Raw genomic sequence first — 20,279 nt, 5'->3', positions numbered from 1 at the left:
TCTAGTAAAACTTTTAAAATTTATTTAAAGATTACATGGGCATATTCAAACTAGAAGAATACATACGATAATTTCTCTAAGAATACATGGTTGTATGTACAGGTCCAAAATTACTATTATTATTTTTATTCATTAAGTATAATATTCAATTATCTAAAATATTAATAATTATAAAACCAAGAGAAAAATGATATTTATGATAATATAAACAAAATTTAAGATATAATAAATTAAATTAAGTTATTATATATTATATGTTGAATTGTATTATTTAAAAGTTATTATTTTTCTTTTTAGCTTTTATCACTAATTCAATCTTATTATTCTTAAATTTTGAATTGTATAATTTAAAAGTTATTTTTAACTTTTTTATCTTTCAATTTAGAAATCTCTTTAAAAATTTATTTTAGATTATATAAATCTAAAGTTAATTTCTATTTCTAAATTATATAATAACATGAGTTTTGTTTTTTTATAAAAAAATACAAGAGAAAAGGTATGAAAGTACAGCAAGGAACTTGCAGTAGGTTGTCTTGTTCTGTACCCCATTGTATTAAAGAATTATAGAAACATTTAGATCCACGTCAGCACATGAAATTAAGGTTCAAATTACGGCACAAAAGAGTTTTCTATGAGGAGTTTTTCTCTCAAGTGCCAGCTATGGACCATTATGACCAGGAACAGGAAGACAACGTGTTAAGCATGCCACCGTGTCTTTAGAAAAAATGTCATTAGCAGTGATCAACCATTATAATTAGATTTTCGGAGAGAAGTGCTTTACCAAAAGTGGGTTTTTGACTAGACAAAAGATAGAGAGAACAAGTATATCCAAAAGTTCATAGCAATTTATTACATTCTTGTACATGTATGTACTAAACTGAAGGTTTAGTTTGTTTCTGTCAAAGCTGGTTTTGTCCATTGAACAGTGATGTCTCTGTTAGGTGCTTATTCCATCGGTGAGGTTGGCAAAGAGGCAGCAGGAGTTGCTGGTATTTTACCTCCTTTTCTTTATGGGATGATTTATTCTGGTTGGAAAGATTGAAAACTAGAAGAAAAAACTTTACTTTTTGAAATTAAACTTAGACCCATCTCTGTATTGATCATGATATACACTTCTTGGATTGCAGGTAACGTGTTTGCTTTTGGGTTGTTTTTATCGCCCATGTAAGTTTCTTAAAGTGAAAGACAATAATTGAGCTGAGAAGAGTTTATTGCTTATCTTTCCATTGGTGATAATAACTTTTGTTCTGTTCTGTTCTGAACTCTAGACCTACATTTAGGAGAATCATCAGAAATGGGTCAACAGAAATGTTCTCAGGACTGCCATATGTTTATTCTCTTTTGAACTGCTTGATCTGCTTGTGGTATGGCACACCTCTTATATCACCTGATAATCTGTTGGTGACAACTGTTAATACAATTGGGGGAGTCTTTCAGCTTGTGTACATAACCCTCTTCTTGATTTATGCTGAGAAAGCAAGAAAGGTTAATCTTTTGATGAACTATTGGAGTCTTGTGAATGATAAATGCAAGAAAAAAAAAGAAAAAAAAATTGGTTTATTTTCTTAAGCTGTTGTGTACTATAAATTGTCATTTGATAGGTGAGAATGCTTGGATTACTCTTAGCAGTTTTGGGCATATTTGTGATCATACTAGTTGGGAGCTTGCAAATTGATGACAGTGCAATGCGACGGATGTTTGTGGGACTCTTGAGTTGTGCTTCTCTCATTTCAATGTTTGCCTCTCCATTGTTTATAATTGTATGCTTGTCACTTCCTAGACACCAATCCATTTATCAGTTTCTGCATCTGTTACTTTATTAAATTTGTTTTACATATTTTGTCTATGTAACTTCTCAGAGATTGGTCATTCGGACAAAAAGTGTAGAGTTTATGCCTTTTTATCTTTCACTTTCCACCTTCCTGATGAGCATCTCCTTCTTTCTTTACGGATTGGTCAGTGATGATACCTTCATTTACGTGAGTTTCCTTTCAGCTCGTTTGTTCTTGAGATACTCATTTTAGTTTAAGATCCCTTTTTTCCTTTGTTGATTTGATATGAAATAAATCTGTCTGTGTTTGATTTTGTAGGTGCCAAATGGGATAGGAACTGTTTTAGGAATTGTGCAATTGATATTATATTTCTATTACAAGAGTTCATCCACTGAAAACTGCAGACAGCCCTTGATAGTGTCGTATGAATGATCCATGCTGGTGAGTGTTGGCAAAGTGGAGGCATAGGCAAATGCATCATGATTGATTAAGATTTATGGTCTTTTCCTCAGTGAGATAGTTCTCTGAAATTAGTAGCAGCAATTCTCTGTGTTTGAAATGTTTTCCATTACTTGAATGAGTGAAATTTATGGTTGTGTGTGAAGTTTTTCCACGCAATTCATGGAGATGTGTGAATTGCATTGAAACGTTCCACAATATTTTAATGTCATTTCTGGCTGTGCCTTGTGTCAACTTTCTATTGTTGCTATATGAGAATGAATATGGTAGAAACCAACTTGCATACAAAAATACCAGCTCAAGTCGCAATAATCTCTTCCTAAACCAATGTTCTACTGAGAATTGAACTTGTAACTATAGTTAATAGTAAGAGTGTAACTCTTTCTACTTAAGAGCGCAAAAGCTTAAGTATCACAATTTGATTGTGACTCGATTCACCTTACTTTTATCACAGGACAATTGATGTAACAAGTTCTCCTTTAACAATTGTCTCCCTAGGAATTACATACTCTTCGATTATGACTCGGTGCATTCACGGGACACTTGTAACCCTAACAATGCTAATGATCAATTATAGCAAACTTGCATGTGAGCATGAACTATGTCGTTAAAATATTTTAAGTAAGATCAGGGCCATTAGGTGACTGAAGGAAGAAACTTAAAAGAATAGTGTGAACATTTGACATTTGCATAAGAATAGGATTTCCCAGTAAACCAAGTATTAATAAAAAGTTGTAACTGATCTCCTAGTTGATAATGTGTCGGTTAAACTAGATACCATTTTTGTGTAGTTTCCACAATTTGCAGAGATCCATAAACTTCCTTTACGTTCTTTTTATTCTTTGCTTTTGTTAATGCAGCTTCCTAATGCGTCATTTATGAAATGATCTGAAATGGAAAATGCATAATTGAATTCTCGGAAAAAACTGCAATTTTATGAAATGATAGTTACATATTTGAACTGCTCACAACATGTCATTACTGTGAAACCTCATTGTCTGTCTGCTACAACTTACGAGTGATAGAAAAACCCAGTAAGCGAGTACTAAAGTAAATCTCTTAGAGTAGTCCTCACTGTAACAGTTCCTACTTCCTGCATCAAACAGAATAAAAGTTAGACATAAACAAATGCAGCAAAAATGTTGCCTGAAACTGAAACAGAGACATTCCTGTGATTCAGTATTGTGAAGCAAACACTGTTGCATCCTATTGAGTTACAAGAAGTTATTGTGGAAGAAAATTCAAACTTTTTTGTGTGTGCATCTATGCATTCATTTAAAATGAACACAAACAACTCAATTTTGGCAACAAATGTTGGGGGTGTAGAAGAGGATTTTATTTTGATTCTCATTGAACATATCCATGAGGGACTAAGAGTTTTAGATGTGATTAAGCTCCAGAACGAAGATCACTCCCACAAGACCAAAACTTGTAAGGATATATTCAAAGATCCTAATTGTGCTTAAAAAGAAATGGACATAAATATCATGCATGCACTCATTTTACTTTATAGATACCAAATAGGTCTAGTATCATCATTGTTCCCATTGCAACTTCTTCCTGCAACTCCATATGCCATGTTAAAATACACTTTTGTTCGGAATACGAATTCTGGTACTCAAAAGGGTGTAAAATTGAAATTTTTAAGTAAATGGAGGTGCTGGAAGAACTATGGAGGAGCACGAAGAAGCTGCCTGTCCCCCATTCATCATCATGTTGGTCTTAAAACTAATGTGTTTGCAAAGAATCATCCTATGTACAGTTAAGAACCTTAGTATCCTATATGATGATGAGAATTACCTGTTGTGATGTTTCCATGAAGTGGTGAATTTGATTCTGCGAATCACGAAGAAGTCTTCCTCTTTCATCATAGAGAATGAGGCCACTAAAACTTGGCAACTCACACTTCTCCCCTCTTAGTATTGGTCTTTGCCACACTGGAGATTCTGAGTTATGGCTTTGCCACCCACTTTGAAGACCCTGCTGCCTTTGTAAGCCAAGTAGTGGGGATCCCCTCTCTCTCTGCCATGCAATGTTCTCCTCCAATTTCCTTGCCTTGCTCCACAGCATTGACCCCATCAAAACCCTCTTCACTGAAATCCATCCTACACAACTTGCCTTTGACCATTCTGTAGGAGTAGTAGTAGTAGTAGTAACAGTAGCATCAAAATTAGTATTAGTGTTTGTAATTGTGGTATTCTTTTCATTCTCTTCATCTAAAGCACCCTCTTGGTGTACAATCTTATTGTTAATGGCCTTCCTTCTAAGTGTAACAACAATGCAAAGGCACACAAGAGCAAGGCTTGCACATGCAAGAAGAAGAACAGCACCTAGTGTGGAAATCTTCAATTTGTCTTCCAAATCCCACAAAGCTTCCATGAGTTTTCTTTTTCCTTTTTCTACTTCGAGTATGTCCAAGTGAACTGAGGAGGAGCCTAGGTTGTTTTAGCGGAGTATGTTTGGTAATCAATGTAGAATAATGAAAGTATGATGAAACATTCATGGTGATGTTGCCATGTTGGGTTGGCAAGTTCCATATGAGGTCCACCGCTAATGGAACTGTTGAAATTTGGGCCCCAATAAACACCTCTGGTATGTACTTAATATTGCTATCCGTTGAATCGAAAGGTGGCTCACCGTTCAATGATTAATAAAGGCTTCTCACGAGAATTCTGTGGTTGTCATCAAGTGATGGAAAACTCAGTTTTAGATCTTTGGGAATGGGAAATAGAAGCTGTGTGCTTCTACTCTGCTAGAGAGGTCATGGAAAGTAAAATTTAAAGCTGTGATTATGAGAAATATCATCTAAACAAGTCATTAACTCATAATGATATTGCATTTGGAAAACAAATAATAATATCACTTTACTTTCAAATAAGTCTAGTTGGGTATCAAATTAAAAAAATAAATAAAAATTGGTTTTCTAAATTCAACTGTTTTTTTAATTAAAATAATTATCTATAATAAACATTCTGTCTGTAATAAAATTATAAAAATGATTTATATTTATTTTTATAATATTAATAATAATAATTGTATGATTTTTTGTAATCAAGAAAAATAAACGCGTACATTTTTATAATACGCATGTTTCCATCAGTAATAATACAAAAATTGATATGAAATAACAGTGAATCAAATCATATAAAAGTTTTACTCAAATGTCATATTAATATTAATTTTTATGGTATTTAATGTTATAAATTTATTTAATTATTATTTTTGAACCCTTTACTATATCTATTATGTGGTTTTAATATCTTAAGATTGATTTAAAAGTGAATAAGTCTTCAATGCTTCTAATAAAACTCGTGCAACAGTACTTTACGTATCAGAAAATAATAGTTTTGGAAAGAAAAATAAAACAATTAAGAAAAAATAAAACACGAGGATACCGCAACTTTTTTCCACCATATATAACTTTTTTCCTACACCCTATATATTTCAAATTGCCTATTTTACCCTTTATAGTTTATATGTGTAGAAACCTTTTATAATTTCAATCTTGTTTTCCGTTATTTTCTACTGCTTTGTTCCAACTTTGTGATTTTCATGCTATTTTAAACATCAAAATTTTGACAAGAATAAAATGAAAATCAAGGTTTTGTAGAGCTCAAAGATTGGACACATTTACTAAACATTGATAATTTTTTTTAAGGGTTTTCGAACAATTAATGCCATTTGGTTTTTCATTTCTTTCCAAATATTATATAAGTCTTTTGGATTGATAATGTACCAGTAGGGACCGGACGCCAGATAGGCCGGACGCCCTTGCGTCCTAGATCACACAATCTTACCTCGTCATCCGGATACACTAAAAGGTCGGTCGGACATGTTGTTTGCTATGCAGCCGCCCATAAGGGTCAGCTGGTTCAAAAGCCGAACTTTAGGAGACCGGCCGACCATACCGCTAATTAATCAGGTTTAAGGTAAGTTGAGGTTAAAAGGTATTTGGCTGAATTTGGGCCGTGATTAACTTGTCGCTAATCCCAAGTCCATAGCGAAAACTATAAATACAGATCCAGGGTGAGTGGTAGATAGGTTGCATTTACTGCACATTTATTACTGTTCGATAGAAAAACGCCATTGCTCTCAATTGACTTTGGCATCGGAGAATCTTTTGCCCCACCCACGGACCTAGGAGGAAATTGAGGAGCGAGTACGGAAGACCGGACATACTAAGTATGAGCAGAGGAGGACGTGGAGACATTGGACGAAGGACGCAGCCCTTCACATCCGAAACAGATAATATGAAAGGTCTATAAAATTTGACTATCATATTTTTTTGAGCATTTTGGTATCATACATTTTATGCATAACAATTCTTGTAGTTGGAATTGGAAAAGGAGAGAGAAAAAACTGAAGTTACGATACTTCCTTAATATAGTTTTCATGTCATTGATGTATATGTTTATAGTTATTGCGGTTATTGTTTATAAATTGCTCCAATCTTAGGAATAGGAGAATATTAATGGCTGCTTATGATCATGTCATAAATAAATTAAAAAAATTTAAAAACCATTATTAGAATGTTTTCAGAAAATATAATTCCAAAATTGATTGAAGTTTTCCAAAAACATAAATCTGGAAGTGTAAATGTAAATTTCGAAAAGTCAATTCTGGAAGTATAAAATTACATTACGGGAAGCTTGTTCCGGAATGGATATTTTACATTTTCGCAATGGACCTTCTAAAAGTTGCATTTACACTTCCATGTGCACCTTGCCAAACACCTCAAACCAATTAAGAAATTAACTTTCCATAACAATCCAATTTTACGATTACGGAATTTATTTGCTGGTAACATCTTCCGTAATTGTATTTCCGAATTCTGATTTTTGGTAACCAATTAATCACCGAATGAGTACAAGCCATTAGAAAAAACACACCCCATTTTCCAGGACCTAATCTTTGAGCACCTCAACAACAAAACACACCAAACAAAAATCAAGAACCTTCTCCAACAACGCAACATCAATCCTTCGTTCTAACATTTTTTTGTTATACATCTTGTTATATGTTGTCACATGATCATAATAATTTCTAATATTTCTATTCATATGATTCATCATGGCCTAGTTTTTGTTTTGGATCTCTCTCCTCCCTTCTTTTTTAGTTTTTTTTATAGACAAAAATTTATTACGGATTTAAGCAATTTTTTATTTATTTATGTAAATGGACAAGTTGTGCAACTCTCACACGAATTCAAATGAAGAAGTCGTGCAGGGGATGCTTGACTTCTCCATTGACACAATAAAAAAGGTGAAGTCGTGCACCCCACACGTTTTCAGGCACTGATAATCGATTATGAACACGTGTAATTGATTACACAGTGTTAAAGTCATATAAGAGACCATGACTTCACTAGTAATCGATTACACCACTACTGTAATCGATTATCAATGCTGAAATTAAAATAAAAGGGCCATGTAATTGATCACAATGTTGTTGTAATCGATTACCATAATTAAAAAGACTTAAAACTAAGTTAAATGGTTGAAAATGTGATATATAATTTGTGATTTAAGAGTATAATGAAGTTATAATTCATTAAGTATGATTTAAATGTTCATTATACTAAGAACACATTAACACCAGAAAACAAATTTATAAACAAAATAAAAAGTATTTTATTAATTGATAAAGTCATTACAAAAAGATAATAATAAAAATAAAAGATAGCACAATAAAATTAAAACATAAGAAGATCCTAGTGGTCCAAAATGACGACGTAGATAATTTATGTCTTCCTCGATATGTCAAACTCGAGCATCAATACTATCAAATTTGTCACCAACAAATGCTTGTAGATCACGAATCTCGTTCATTATTTTAGTAAGCTTTACAAATGAAGTATCTTTTTGAGGGGGAGATGGTTGGTAGTCATCAAGAAATGTCAGAGCATCATCTCTTTTGTGAACCCAATTTCCATCAACATTTTTAACAATGTCAAAGGAACTGATAACTTCGACACCAATTCTGAATGACCTCTTCACTTGCATAAATGATTATTAATTCAAAGGAAATTCAAAACGATGCATAAAATTGGTGATCAGTTGTGGATAGGGTAAACATGCATTGTTTCTCAAAGTCGTTTTCATCCTATGTCGGATGAGATGAGCCCAATTAATCTCCCTTGATGTCAGAATTGTCCAAATCAAAATAAGATTTTCCTTTATAGCCTGTGCAAGTTAATTGAACGAGGAACTAAAATGCGACAAATAATGTAATGCAATATTCTAGTGTCAACTTTCATGGACCTTTCCAGTATTCTACCTACAATGTTTGCATTCATGTTGTTACAAATAATTTGTCTAGCATGTAGGCCAAAATAATCATTTGTCCACTCATAAGGTATATTACCTTCAAAAGACAACCATACAGATAGTATGTTCATAAGAGAATAAAAAAGTGTGGATGTATGGTCATTCTCAGTTTTTTTACTTCACTACGAATGACTTCATCGTCAGAAATACACACATTATTATAAAAAACTCATACTAACTCAGGGTAAGTGTTTTTTATGACAAACAAAATAAACTAAACCAACATTTGTCAATATATTGAAACACTTAAAATTTTCTTCCTAAAAAGCTCTTGATCTAAGTATTTTGGTTCAATAATGTCACGATGAAAGAACTTGGAGCAATACCTTTCGTATTGAGCAGCGGTTGAAAACAACACATCGGAACTTTAATACCAATTACTGGATCTAACACTTAGCATTAAATCAAAAATTATAGTTGATAGTTAAGATGTAACTCTTTCTACTTAAGAGTGTATAACCTAAGCGTCATGATTCGATTGTGACTTAAATCACCTTACTTTTGTCATAAGCAATTAACATCAACTATATCAGGGACATGATTGTCAAAATCCAAGCCTTATCACTTAAGGTGTTATCATACTTTTTTATAGTATTCTACTTTAGAATAAAATATTTTAGAAATTACTGGCATACGTCTCTTTTTAGTCCATTTTTATCATGTTGTAAATGTTTGTTGTCACGCCTCATTTATTACTGTGTTGAGTCACCTAGCTGCTTACATCAATGCACCATGCCACGTAATTCAGTGCATTAAAAATCCACTGAAAAACGAGCCCTGCATGCACGCCACTTGTCAAAGTGGAAGTTTCTAAAGTGAATGGTGGGGTGCAGGTGTCAACCAGGGGGACGTCCGTTCGTCTGAAAGTGGGAATTTGAACAAAAGTGATTTTCTGGAAAAATCTCCCACTCTCCTGCGTGCACCTCCTCCCCTTCCAAACTTAGACTTTTCATTTTCTCCTCCATCTCTCTAGAACCTCCATCTTCTCTCTGCCATAACTTCCTTTCTTCTTCTCCGATCAAATTTCAGAGACCGTAGAAGAGATCCAGACGTCCTGAGCTTTCCATCAAACCGAACGGTTTTGGATTCTGAAACGGGTAAGTTTCACGTCCTTAACTAATCTTCATTATCATCATGCAAGCCTCATTCTGAATTGCATGTACCTTCTCTGAACCAATATTGGTTTTCTGTAATTTTAGTTTAAGAAGTTTTGGGTTGAACGTTAAGGGTAGAAGAGTGTACTGGAATCTGGTTTTCCTTCTGAAGAACGAACACACAATCCGGGTAAGGGAAGCTTATTAAGTTTAATTCATGTAATTTAATATGATGTATGAATGTACTGAGAATTACATGTTTTGTACTGTAAGAGCGTTCTGTAAATCTGTATGCAGTATGATCTGAATTGATACATGGAAATGATGAAATATTCTATGGTTTGATTAAATTGAAAATGATCTGTATGATGAGATGATGCATGAAAATGTATGGATTTGTATTATGATTTGAGTAAATTGATGTATGAAAGTCTGTACTGGAAAATGTGTATACTGTAAGTTGAGTTTGAATATCTAAGTCTATGAAAATAAACGTTCGTTATCGAAACGGTCTTTGACCGTTCGGTATTCTCAGTAAATTCCTTGAAGTAGTCGAACCCTTTCATTTGGAAAGGATTATCCTTGAGGACGAACGCCCTCTTATACATAACTTTACGTTTGAACGTTCGGCCAAACGTAGACCTCATGAGTGTGGTGTGAGAAATTGAGAAGCTTGAAAAATCTACCTGTGTACACTTAGTCAAATTGTTAAAACATAAACTTTAAGTATCTCATCTTATATAAATCCCAATTTTCTATAATTTTGAATCAGCGAATAGCCTTGACCTAAAAGCGTACGTCCTAAGTGGCGCTCGGTCTTATACCGAACGCTCGTCCCAAAGCGTAAGTATAAGTAGCGTTCGGTCTTGTACTGAACGTTCGTTCCTTCCGGTATTTTTAACGAACAGAAATAGCGTTCGTCCTAATTTTCATAGCGTTCGTCCATAAACTCAAAATCACGTTCGTCCTAACTTTCAGTAAAATTGTATATCCGTGTTCGGTCATTTACTAGCAGGCGCTTATTCCAACTAAATTGTATTTAGTACATTTAGTACTCGTATTTTATCTTCATTCAACTGAATTAAATCTGAAATCTTGTCAAGTGAATTATTCTAAGTATAATTTGAATTGTTCTAGGATCAGTTCATTTAACTGATTCAAATTTTTAATAACGTTCGTCATGAAAGAAGAGTCAGCTTTATTCCTTCAGAAAAGAAGTCCTTTCGGTCTCGTTCTTGACGTTCGTCCCTGTTTTGAAGAGGATTGAACGTTCGTCTTTTTATGCAAGTGGAACATAGAATGAAAATGTATTTAAGAGGAAGAATTAAGATGTGCGAACACTATAATAGTTGAAATTGTGATTGTGGTTTTTGAACGAGCGTTCCAGGGTGGAACGACTCTTGAATGGAAATTGAGATTTGTAAGTATGAACGTGGTAAGCTTAGATGGTGGTTCATCCTGATATTCCGTGAGTGCTCGTTCTCAAGTAGAGAGGAGTAGGTCATGCGTGGGAATGGCAGGAGGTCTAGTCCATAACTGTAACTTGGACAGAACAGACTAACCTCAGGTGGCTACTGATGAGCATTCCAGTTACCCCACCTGAGTGCACGGACGCCTTAGCTACACAGGATTCATACAGTCCGGACGGTCGGTCTAGTACCAGGAATTTGATTGAGTTAATGGATGAATTGAATGTATGTGTTGTGAATTGTTTGATGTAATTGATATGTATGAAATGTATTTTTGACTTGAATTAAATTCAATAAGCTTACCCTTGCGTTTTTCCATTGTGTTGTCCGTTTCTGTACGTCCGTCATGTCAATGCAATGATCATCCGTGTGGATGTGAGCAGAGGGAGATGCTTCTTTAGAGGAAACGCTTGAAGAAGGATTTATTGCGGAAGAGAATCTCGTAGAAGTGGAAGTGAAGGCCGAACAGTAGGACGTTCGGTTTTTAGTTAGTGTATTTAGGATACGGGCCGCTTGTGAGCGAGCGCCCTTTTGCTGGTTGTAAATTCTTGGACGTTCGGTAGTTATTTTTGTAAACCGTTCGTCCTCATTATTTTGTGAACGCTCGTTAGTTTATGTATGTAAATGTAAGGTCGTTCAGCCAAATTTGAACCTTGTCTTCTTTTATTTTAAAACTGCTTTATCATATTAATACATGTTAATATTCTATTATATAGTTGCTGACTGTATAATTTTGGGATGTTACATTTGTCAATATTTTTTTTATATTTTTATATTCTTGTATTTATCTTATTAAGGAATTTTCTCCCAAATCTTCTTTATTTTAAGACACTGTTTTCAGAATCCTATTATCCCTTTCTTGTAGAAAATTCATCCTCAAATTTTGTGGGTGTCTATCCCAAAAAGTTTCTTTGTTATGTCGAGGTCAAAAGTTCACTTAATTATCTATCCATACTAAAGTTGATATTTTAAGTATTCTTTAAAAAACTTGTTATTTGTTTTTTAAGAGGAAGAAACATAAGAAGACAAACATAATTTGTTAGCTATTTCTTTATCTAAATTATTTACCTTTGTTAACTCCTTATGGATGCTTAAAAGGTTTTTTTTCTTCTTTTTATTGTTTTTCTTTTGAAAGATCATGCCTGTGGGATTCCTTTTCTTTTTATATTTTTTTTTTTCATATTTTTTTTTTGTATTCATCTTGGAATTAAATGTAATGAAAGAGTACATATTTTCCTAATGATGAAAAGTAAACATGTTGGTGTAACCGTCTTGTTGAACCTTCTTATCATATTGGGTCTTAGAAGAAACATGTTATCTGCCCTTAGGATCGCATCACATATCATATGAGTCTATAAATAAACTTATAGGATATTGTTTATTTACATAAATGTATCAATATTCAGATATCCATTGCAACATATATATTAAGTATGAGTTATGTAGATAAACTTAGTTTTTTCTGCCATCTCTTCCCACGTTACTTCAACTAACATTCTCAATTATAATTTACAATAGTTTAGTATTAATTAGATACCTTACTTGATAAATGGTTTCTCTTTCCCTTTGAAATCTTTTTAGCACCTTACTTTTATGTTATAGTTTAGGGTTTATGTGTTGTTGTTTTCTTTATTTATTCACTTTAAATTTAGTTATTTGTTATGTATATTGGTTTTAATCTTTTTTTAATTTATTTGTTATAAACGACAAGAACATAATATGCCTCTACATACCAGTGTGAGAGTTCTACACAAAGTAAAGCCAGAAGGAGATCTACAACATTTATTCGTAGAAAGAGTCATCTTTGAGAAGTATTATCTCATTTTGATCTTGATAAGTAGTAGGATAGAATGTTATTAAGGAGCAACTGAATGTTGAGCAGTAAAAATGTTGTTCAATGAGAAAATGATGTAGGGAAATTTATTGGAAGTTCACATGATTCATTAATGTTGACAAACTATTGCGATCATATTTCTTAAATTATATTTTGAAATCTTAAAATATAAGAAAAATAAATATAAAATTTAAAACGAAACTTAATCAAGAAAAACAAATAATACATATACTTGGAGGATGAATGAAAATGAAAATGAATAAGATGAGTTGAAGGAAAAAAAAAGTAAGACTAAGGAGATGTCATGCTGGTGTTGAAAGAAAAGAGTTGAAGAAAACAAAAAACACGTTAGAAAATGAATTAGGAATGCATGGTAGTTTAATAAAGATACACTAAGCTACAATAAATATGTTTGATAAGCAATATTGCTTACCTAATTTATATAGTATATACATTAAAATTTGGAAGTAAAAGAAGAAAACTTGGGGTGCGAAAGAAAAAAAAAATCCCTATTCATGTGCTTCCCAAGTTGGATGTAAGTGTTAGAAACATTAATATATAACTATTTTATCTCATAAATATGTCCTTTTATTCTAATAGGTATAGTCGTTAAAATATATAACATATTTGCTAAATAATTTAGCATCAATTAATTATATAAATAATGAAGAAAATATTGATATTGATTGACACAAATAGTAAGAATCTTGTCTGATAATTAAATTGTTCAAATTCTGATAATATCATTTTGGAAATGGAATATATTATGTTGGTCCGTATTAAGTATTGTTTTTCATATAAATAATTAGAACAGGTTAAAAACATATAGTATTTGATAAATATATTATTTTTATTACATATAACATAATTAATATTATAATTATATATCGTATTAACTGCAATATTTATTAAATACTTTAATTAATAATAAATACGATAGACTTTTCTTAACATTAAATATTTTAACTCTAAATTGAAATCTCTATTAACTATATTATATTTAATAAAGATAATATATTTAATTGTATTCATGTTTTGCAAAAAAATAAAATAAGTTTATAAATATACCTTTAAAATAACAAATTTTAACATTGATATAATGGATTTGTATTCACTGTACATAATGATTTATCTAAGTGTTCAAATAATATACTAAGTTTTAAACTAATTAATATTAAGAATATTTATATAAATCTAGTTGGATATAATAGTAACCTAGTTAGATATTTTCACTCATTTTATCTCGTGTATGAAATAAGTGACGTGCATATGTGTAATTAATTTTATTTTATAAGTGATTAAAAAATAAATGAATGTTAATAAATACAATAATCAATACATGATTAATTGTGTAATCAAGTCATTAAAATATATGTAACTCAAAGATGGAGTAAATAATTATTATATTAAAAAATTTTACCGTTGACCATTTTGATGATATAATAAATATAATGAAATTTTAAAGCATTAATTTTACAATAGAAAATTATCATGTATTACTAAATTGTAAAGAGTTAAGCTGATAAAAACAAAATGATAAATGGAAAGTTATGTAGAAACATTTACCAACCTGTACAAACTCATAAAAAAATCTATCAACTTGTACATAAAAGTTATTTATCATTTAAAAACAATGAAAAACTACTTCAACAAGTGATGATATATATGAAATACTTTAAAATGTTTGACTTGTTGCATGAGAATCCATTTTTGAATTCTTTAAAAGGTTTAACAAATTTAAAAGTAAATTTACATCTTGTTTAGATATATGACAATAAATTACTTATTTTAAATGAAATAAAGAAACACAAATAAAAAATTTAATTATAAAAAAATAAAACTAAAAGTTAACAAACCTACCATACAAACATTTGAATTTTTTATGGAATGATTCTAAAAAAATTATAAAACTAAACCCTAAGAAATCGTATGCAGACACAGTTCTTCTTTCCTCATTCCCTTCCTAAACAAAAAAAAAACATGTCTTCTTCCTCCAATGAACTCATCCTCACTAGCTCCCCTGACGGGCCAATCATGGTCTACGAGACTGTTAGCCGCACCGCCGTGACACGGTTCTCCAGCAGCCGATCTCCGTGTCGCGGCCTGACCATGGTGGGCCGGAGATTGTTGGCAGCCTCACACGTATCATCAGACACGGGTGCAGGCTCCATCAACATCTACAATTGGCACGGTTCTTCTGTGTTTCGTAACTTCCCCGTGCCAGAACCCATTGCCCCTCTCATTGCAACACCCGATGGAGCATTTCTCTTCGGTGGTGGCATCTCAGGGAGTGTTATATCTCTTTCAGGTTCTTCTGGGGATGTCATCAGATCAACTGTTGTTCACTCAAGTCCAGTTTCCAGTCTTCATCTGAGCGACGATGGGTCACTTGTTATCTCAGGCAGTGAAGATGGAACAGTTGTTGTTGTCCCTAGCTTCAAGATCGTTGCAGAGGGTTCCTTGGAGGAGAATGTGGAAGACTTGATCTTGCACAAATGGAAGGCGCATTCTGATTCCGTGACTGCTTTCAAGTCTGTGATGGGTACTTTGGTTTCTTGCTCATTAGACCGAACATGCAAGTTTTGGAATCTGGAAAACTGTGGGGTCCTTATGCAGACTGTGACATTACCTTGTTCCGTTTCTGGGGTTGCCGTAGATTCATCGGGGTCAACGTTTTACGCTGGTGGTGCAGATGGGTTTGTTTATAAGGTTGAAAATAGAAAAGTAGTGGGTGATAAGGGTTGTAAGGTGAGAAAATGGGGTCAAAAGCATAGTGGGGGGATTGTGTCATTGGGTTTGGTGAAGGAAGAGAGGAATGTGGTGTCTGCTGCAGAAGATGGGAGTGTGTGGATGTGGGATGTTGAGAAAGGAGAAGTTGTGATGGTTTTTGGGGATGAATTGATAACCATTAGTGACATGATTGTGATAAAGGGAAATGGTGGTGGGTTTGGAGTTGGAAAGGGAAATGATGTTGCAGTTGGTGAAGAGAATGGGTCCTTCACTTCTTCTAGGTTATGTGATGAAGAGATTCTTAGGACAATGAATCAAATGACAGCCCTTGAAGAGGTCAAGGATGTTGTATTACAAGACAGGAAAAAGGCCATTGAAATGTTGGAATCTGTGATTGAAATGTATGAGAGACTTTTGAAGCTTATCCTTAAGGAAGCTACAAAAGCCATTGAAGAAGAAAAAGAAGAAATGGATGAAGAAGACAAAGATGATAAACATGAAGAAGAACACGAGAAAGATGATAAGAAGGAAGGGAACTAGTACTTTTGGTCGTCAATGTACCGAAGAAAATGATAATTATTTGTAGCATTATTTGGTGTTTGGGAATGATAATGAATTTTAATCTTCTTATTTTATCTACATATTGAATTTTTCGAGCACACAAATAAATTTCAGATATTTGGAAGAGAATTTTATGAAAATATATACTAATAATTTTTGAATAGAAAATCATTTAATTTTATTTTTAACTAGTAGTGAAATAGAGTTTTAACTTTTATATCTTACAAGTTCCTTATTATAAGAAAGTTTATCGAAATTGTAAAGCTACAATAAATTTAAAATTGACAAGTTTTTTTTTCTTTTCTTAAGTATTTTCAAGTTTATTGAGTTAGCTACTTATTTTATTTATGAAAAATGATAAATTATATATATATATATATATATATATATATATATATATATATATAGAAATTGAAAATAACATGAAATTAATTTAGCTAACTAAATTATTCAAGAAGCACCATTCTAATTACTTTTATATAGACAAAGAGAAGAATTTTTTTAAAATTTAATAAAATTATATAACATCAACATGTTTATAGAACTGCCATGTGTATTCAACTAAATGATATATATATATATATATATATATATATATATATATATATATATATATATATATATATATATATATATATAAACTAAAATGTTTATTTTAAATATTTCATTTAATAATTAAAAAATATTTAATAAATTATATTTTTTAACATTACTATAAATACTAAATAGAATAATAAACTATTTTATATAATAAATATAATCATTTAACTCCAATAAGTGGATTTTAAATATTATATAGCAAATATAATAAGTACGATATATTAGTTAAATACTTTATGATCAATTAATTACATAAATAATGAATAGAAATATCAAGATTAGTTGGCATAAGTAATACCGGACTTGTGTCTCTTAATTAAATCGTTCAGAAGTGATAACATTTTGAATATGGAATATATTATGTTGGTCGGTGTTAATTAGTTCAATGTGTAATAAATAATTCTAGCAGGTTAAAAAAAATCATGAACAAATATTTGATGCACCTTATTTTTTTAAACATAACATAATTATTTATACAGTAATAACTGAAATATTAATTAAATACTATAGTTAAGTAATAAATATAATTGATCTTTTCTTAACATTCAATAAATTTATTAAATAATATAACTCTATTGAAAATTTTACTAATTATATTATATTTAATACATATAATGTATTTAACTTTCATAATTATCAAAATAAAAAAAATGTTATAAAATTTGACTTCAAATTATATATATATATATATATATATATATATATATATATATATATATGGGATTTTCGGTATGCCTGTTCTTCAGTTGGTACATTTTAGCAATGTGTACCAGGTTTTAGTAGACAAAAATATCCTCATATATCATGGATTCTAAGTTTTAAGGTTAAGGATATTTTAATAATTTTCATTCTCAAAACTAAAAAAGAAACCCCAAACCCTTACTCACCTCTCTCATTCCTCTCAACCCTTTCTCTTTCATCTTTCTCACTCCAATCTTTTCTCTGTCATCCCTACTGTAGCCCCAATTGAAAATATCAGAAACACTTGTCGTTAAACAATCTTACAAGAAAATGATTTTATAATGAGTTTTCATCTTATAATTTTTGTCTTATCTAATTTTATCCAATTTTCACAGGCATAAAGGAATTGGTAATTGACCTGGAAAAAATCAGAAATACCCGTGGTTAAACAATTTCTTACAAAAAATGATTTTATAATGAGTTTTTATTTTATAATTTTTGTCTTATCTAATTTTCACAAGCATAATGACATCAAAGGAATTGGTAATTGGCCTGGAAAAAATCAGAAACACTCATTGTTAAACAATTTCTTACAAAAAATGACTTTATAATGAGTTTTCATTTTATAATTTTTGTCGTATATAATTTTATCTAATTTTCACAAACATAATGACATCCGAAAAAATTGGTAATTGGCCTGGAGGGTTTTTCTTAGAGATGATGATTCAACATATGCAGATGATGAAATTAGAGAGGTTAGTGAAGATGGTGAAATTTAAGAGATCTTGAATGAACCTTTGCCTGAAGGTGAATATGTCAATGACTCAACTCTTTACAAAGGCAAATTGTTTAAAGACAAGTGTTTCTGATTTTTTCAATTGGGGCTACAGTAGGGATGACAGAGAAAAGGTTGGAGTAAGAGAGATGAAAGAGAAAGGATTGAGAGGAATGAGAGAGGTGAGTAAGGGTTTGGGGGGTTTCCCTTTTTTTTTTAAATTTTGAGAATGAAAATTATTAAAATACCCTTAACCTTAAAACTTAGAATCCATATATATAAGGGTATTTTTGTCTACTAAAATCCGATACACATTGCTAAAATGTACCAACTGAAAAACAGGCGTACGCGCATTAGCAAACCCCTATATATATATATATATATATATATATATATATATATATATATATATATATATATATATATATATATATATATATATATATATATATATATATATATATATATATATATATATATATATATATATATATATATATATATATATATATATATATATATATATATATATATATATATGGTTTAAACGCTCGATCGTCATCGTATTTGTTGGAAAATTTCAAGTGGGTCCTCTAGTTTCTAATTGTCTCAATTTGGTCCAAATTTTTGAAAAATTGAGTCAATTAAGCTCTCTCCGTTAAGTTTTCATAGACGACGTCAACAGATGCTGACGTGGTGCACGCTGATGTTAAAGTGTTTTACTATGTGGGTTTTATTTTCAAAATTAAGAATTTTTGACGTGACAAAATTTATTCCTAATCGAACTAAGGAATTTGTTCCTAATCGAACCTTATAGAGGCTCATCCAGATTTGGTCAGACTCCCTCCATCACCCACTCCACTTCGCTCACTCTCTCATGGACCTTGTCGCCGGTCGTCGGCCGCCGGTCACGGAGCTTCGCTGACGCCAATCATTAGTAGAGCATACCATTGCTTGGCTAATTAAAAAGATAAAAATTATAAAGAAAATTCAAGACTACATCGACCCTCAACCTACCTTGTGAAATGGAAGAAATGAGGAATGTAATTAAACCAATTTAATCTTAATTGAATCCAGAAAACCTAAATTGAACTCCAAATATTGCTTTCCCCTCTTTAATTCGAAAACCCAATCTGGGTAGTCCCTCTTCCTCTTCTAAATACGTTAGGGGTTTTGTCTCAATCTATCATGTGAACTCTGAACAAAGGTTCAGACTTGTGCTCCCAATTCTCGAAAAATAAAACCTAGCTTGAGGGCTCTTTGGTCTCATGCAAGAGGACTTCTAGGGGAGCACCTATCTTCTTCCCCGTATCTCTTTTGGTTTCACGGACAACCCCAACTCTGGGAAAGATTCTTCCTTCGCGTAAGTAACAGTGGAGTTCTCTTCTTCCCCAATCATATTGGCCTTGCTTCGTTTCGCAATAGAAGGCACTGTTTTCCCTTTCTCTTTCTTGGGTTCTGGTGCGGTGGTCGCAGGGAGGAGGGACTCGAGTCCGATGAACAAGGCGCGGTGTTTCCTTCGTGGAGGTGTATGCTGTAGTGGCAGCTCTCAGAACAACTTGCGATGGTGGATGCGGGTTGAGTGTATACAGTGTTGCAATAGCAGCGAAGGCGCGACGAAGGTTCCTTCTCTCTGTTTTGATTCGCGATGCAGGCTTCATTTCTCCTCCTCCTCTTCTGGTTGCGATTGGGTTATTAGGGGTTTCTATTTTGATATCTGATTCTTGTGATTTGGAAGATAGGGTTTTGTTTCACTAACCCAAAGAAAAAAGCAATACCCGATGCAACAAAAATCGTCGGTGAGTCCTGTCTCAACCTGCTCCAGCAGAACTTTTCCCTCTTATGCGCCATCATACCATTCTCCTAACTCAAAGCAAAACAAAATCCCTAAATTTTAATATAAACCAATTAAATTTTGTCGTGTCATAATCTCTTAATTTGAATAAAAATTCCACGTAACCAAACAATACACATCAAC

General features: G+C 32.1%; 3 protein-coding genes across 3 annotated transcripts; 2 read left to right on the top strand and 1 right to left on the bottom strand.

Moving 5' to 3' along the window:
* The first annotated feature begins 685 nt into the window (after window positions 1–685).
* LOC124833328 (bidirectional sugar transporter SWEET2-like) lies at window positions 686–2,465 on the top strand. Its single transcript, XM_047307784.2, has 6 exons — window positions 686–989; window positions 1,128–1,164; window positions 1,269–1,485; window positions 1,602–1,760; window positions 1,860–1,979; window positions 2,091–2,465. Exons 1-6 carry the CDS (start codon window positions 929–931, stop codon window positions 2,202–2,204), a joined length of 708 nt encoding a protein of 235 aa, XP_047163740.2. The 5' UTR covers window positions 686–928; the 3' UTR covers window positions 2,205–2,465.
* Window positions 2,466–2,888: 423 nt separating this feature from the next.
* LOC124833326 (uncharacterized) lies at window positions 2,889–4,802 on the bottom strand. The gene is made up of 2 exons (XM_047307780.2): window positions 4,032–4,802; window positions 2,889–3,324 (listed from the first exon to the last, which is right to left on the bottom strand). The coding sequence occupies exons 1-2, from the start codon at window positions 4,608–4,610 to the stop codon at window positions 3,277–3,279; spliced, it is 627 nt and encodes a 208-aa protein (XP_047163736.2). The 5' UTR covers window positions 4,611–4,802; the 3' UTR covers window positions 2,889–3,276.
* Window positions 4,803–14,908: 10,106 nt separating this feature from the next.
* Window positions 14,909–16,224, top strand: LOC124833325 (protein ROOT INITIATION DEFECTIVE 3-like). Its single transcript, XM_047307779.2, has one exon. It carries the CDS (start codon window positions 14,935–14,937, stop codon window positions 16,222–16,224), a length of 1,290 nt encoding a protein of 429 aa, XP_047163735.2. The 5' UTR covers window positions 14,909–14,934.
* Window positions 16,225–20,279: the final 4,055 nt, after the last annotated feature.

This window comes from Vigna umbellata, chromosome 3, assembly GCF_029865625.1.
Source record: "Vigna umbellata cultivar VRB3 chromosome 3, Vumbellata_1.0, whole genome shotgun sequence".
NCBI lineage: Eukaryota > Viridiplantae > Streptophyta > Magnoliopsida > Fabales > Fabaceae > Vigna > Vigna umbellata.
This window is presented reverse-complemented; position numbering and strand designations above follow the sequence as displayed.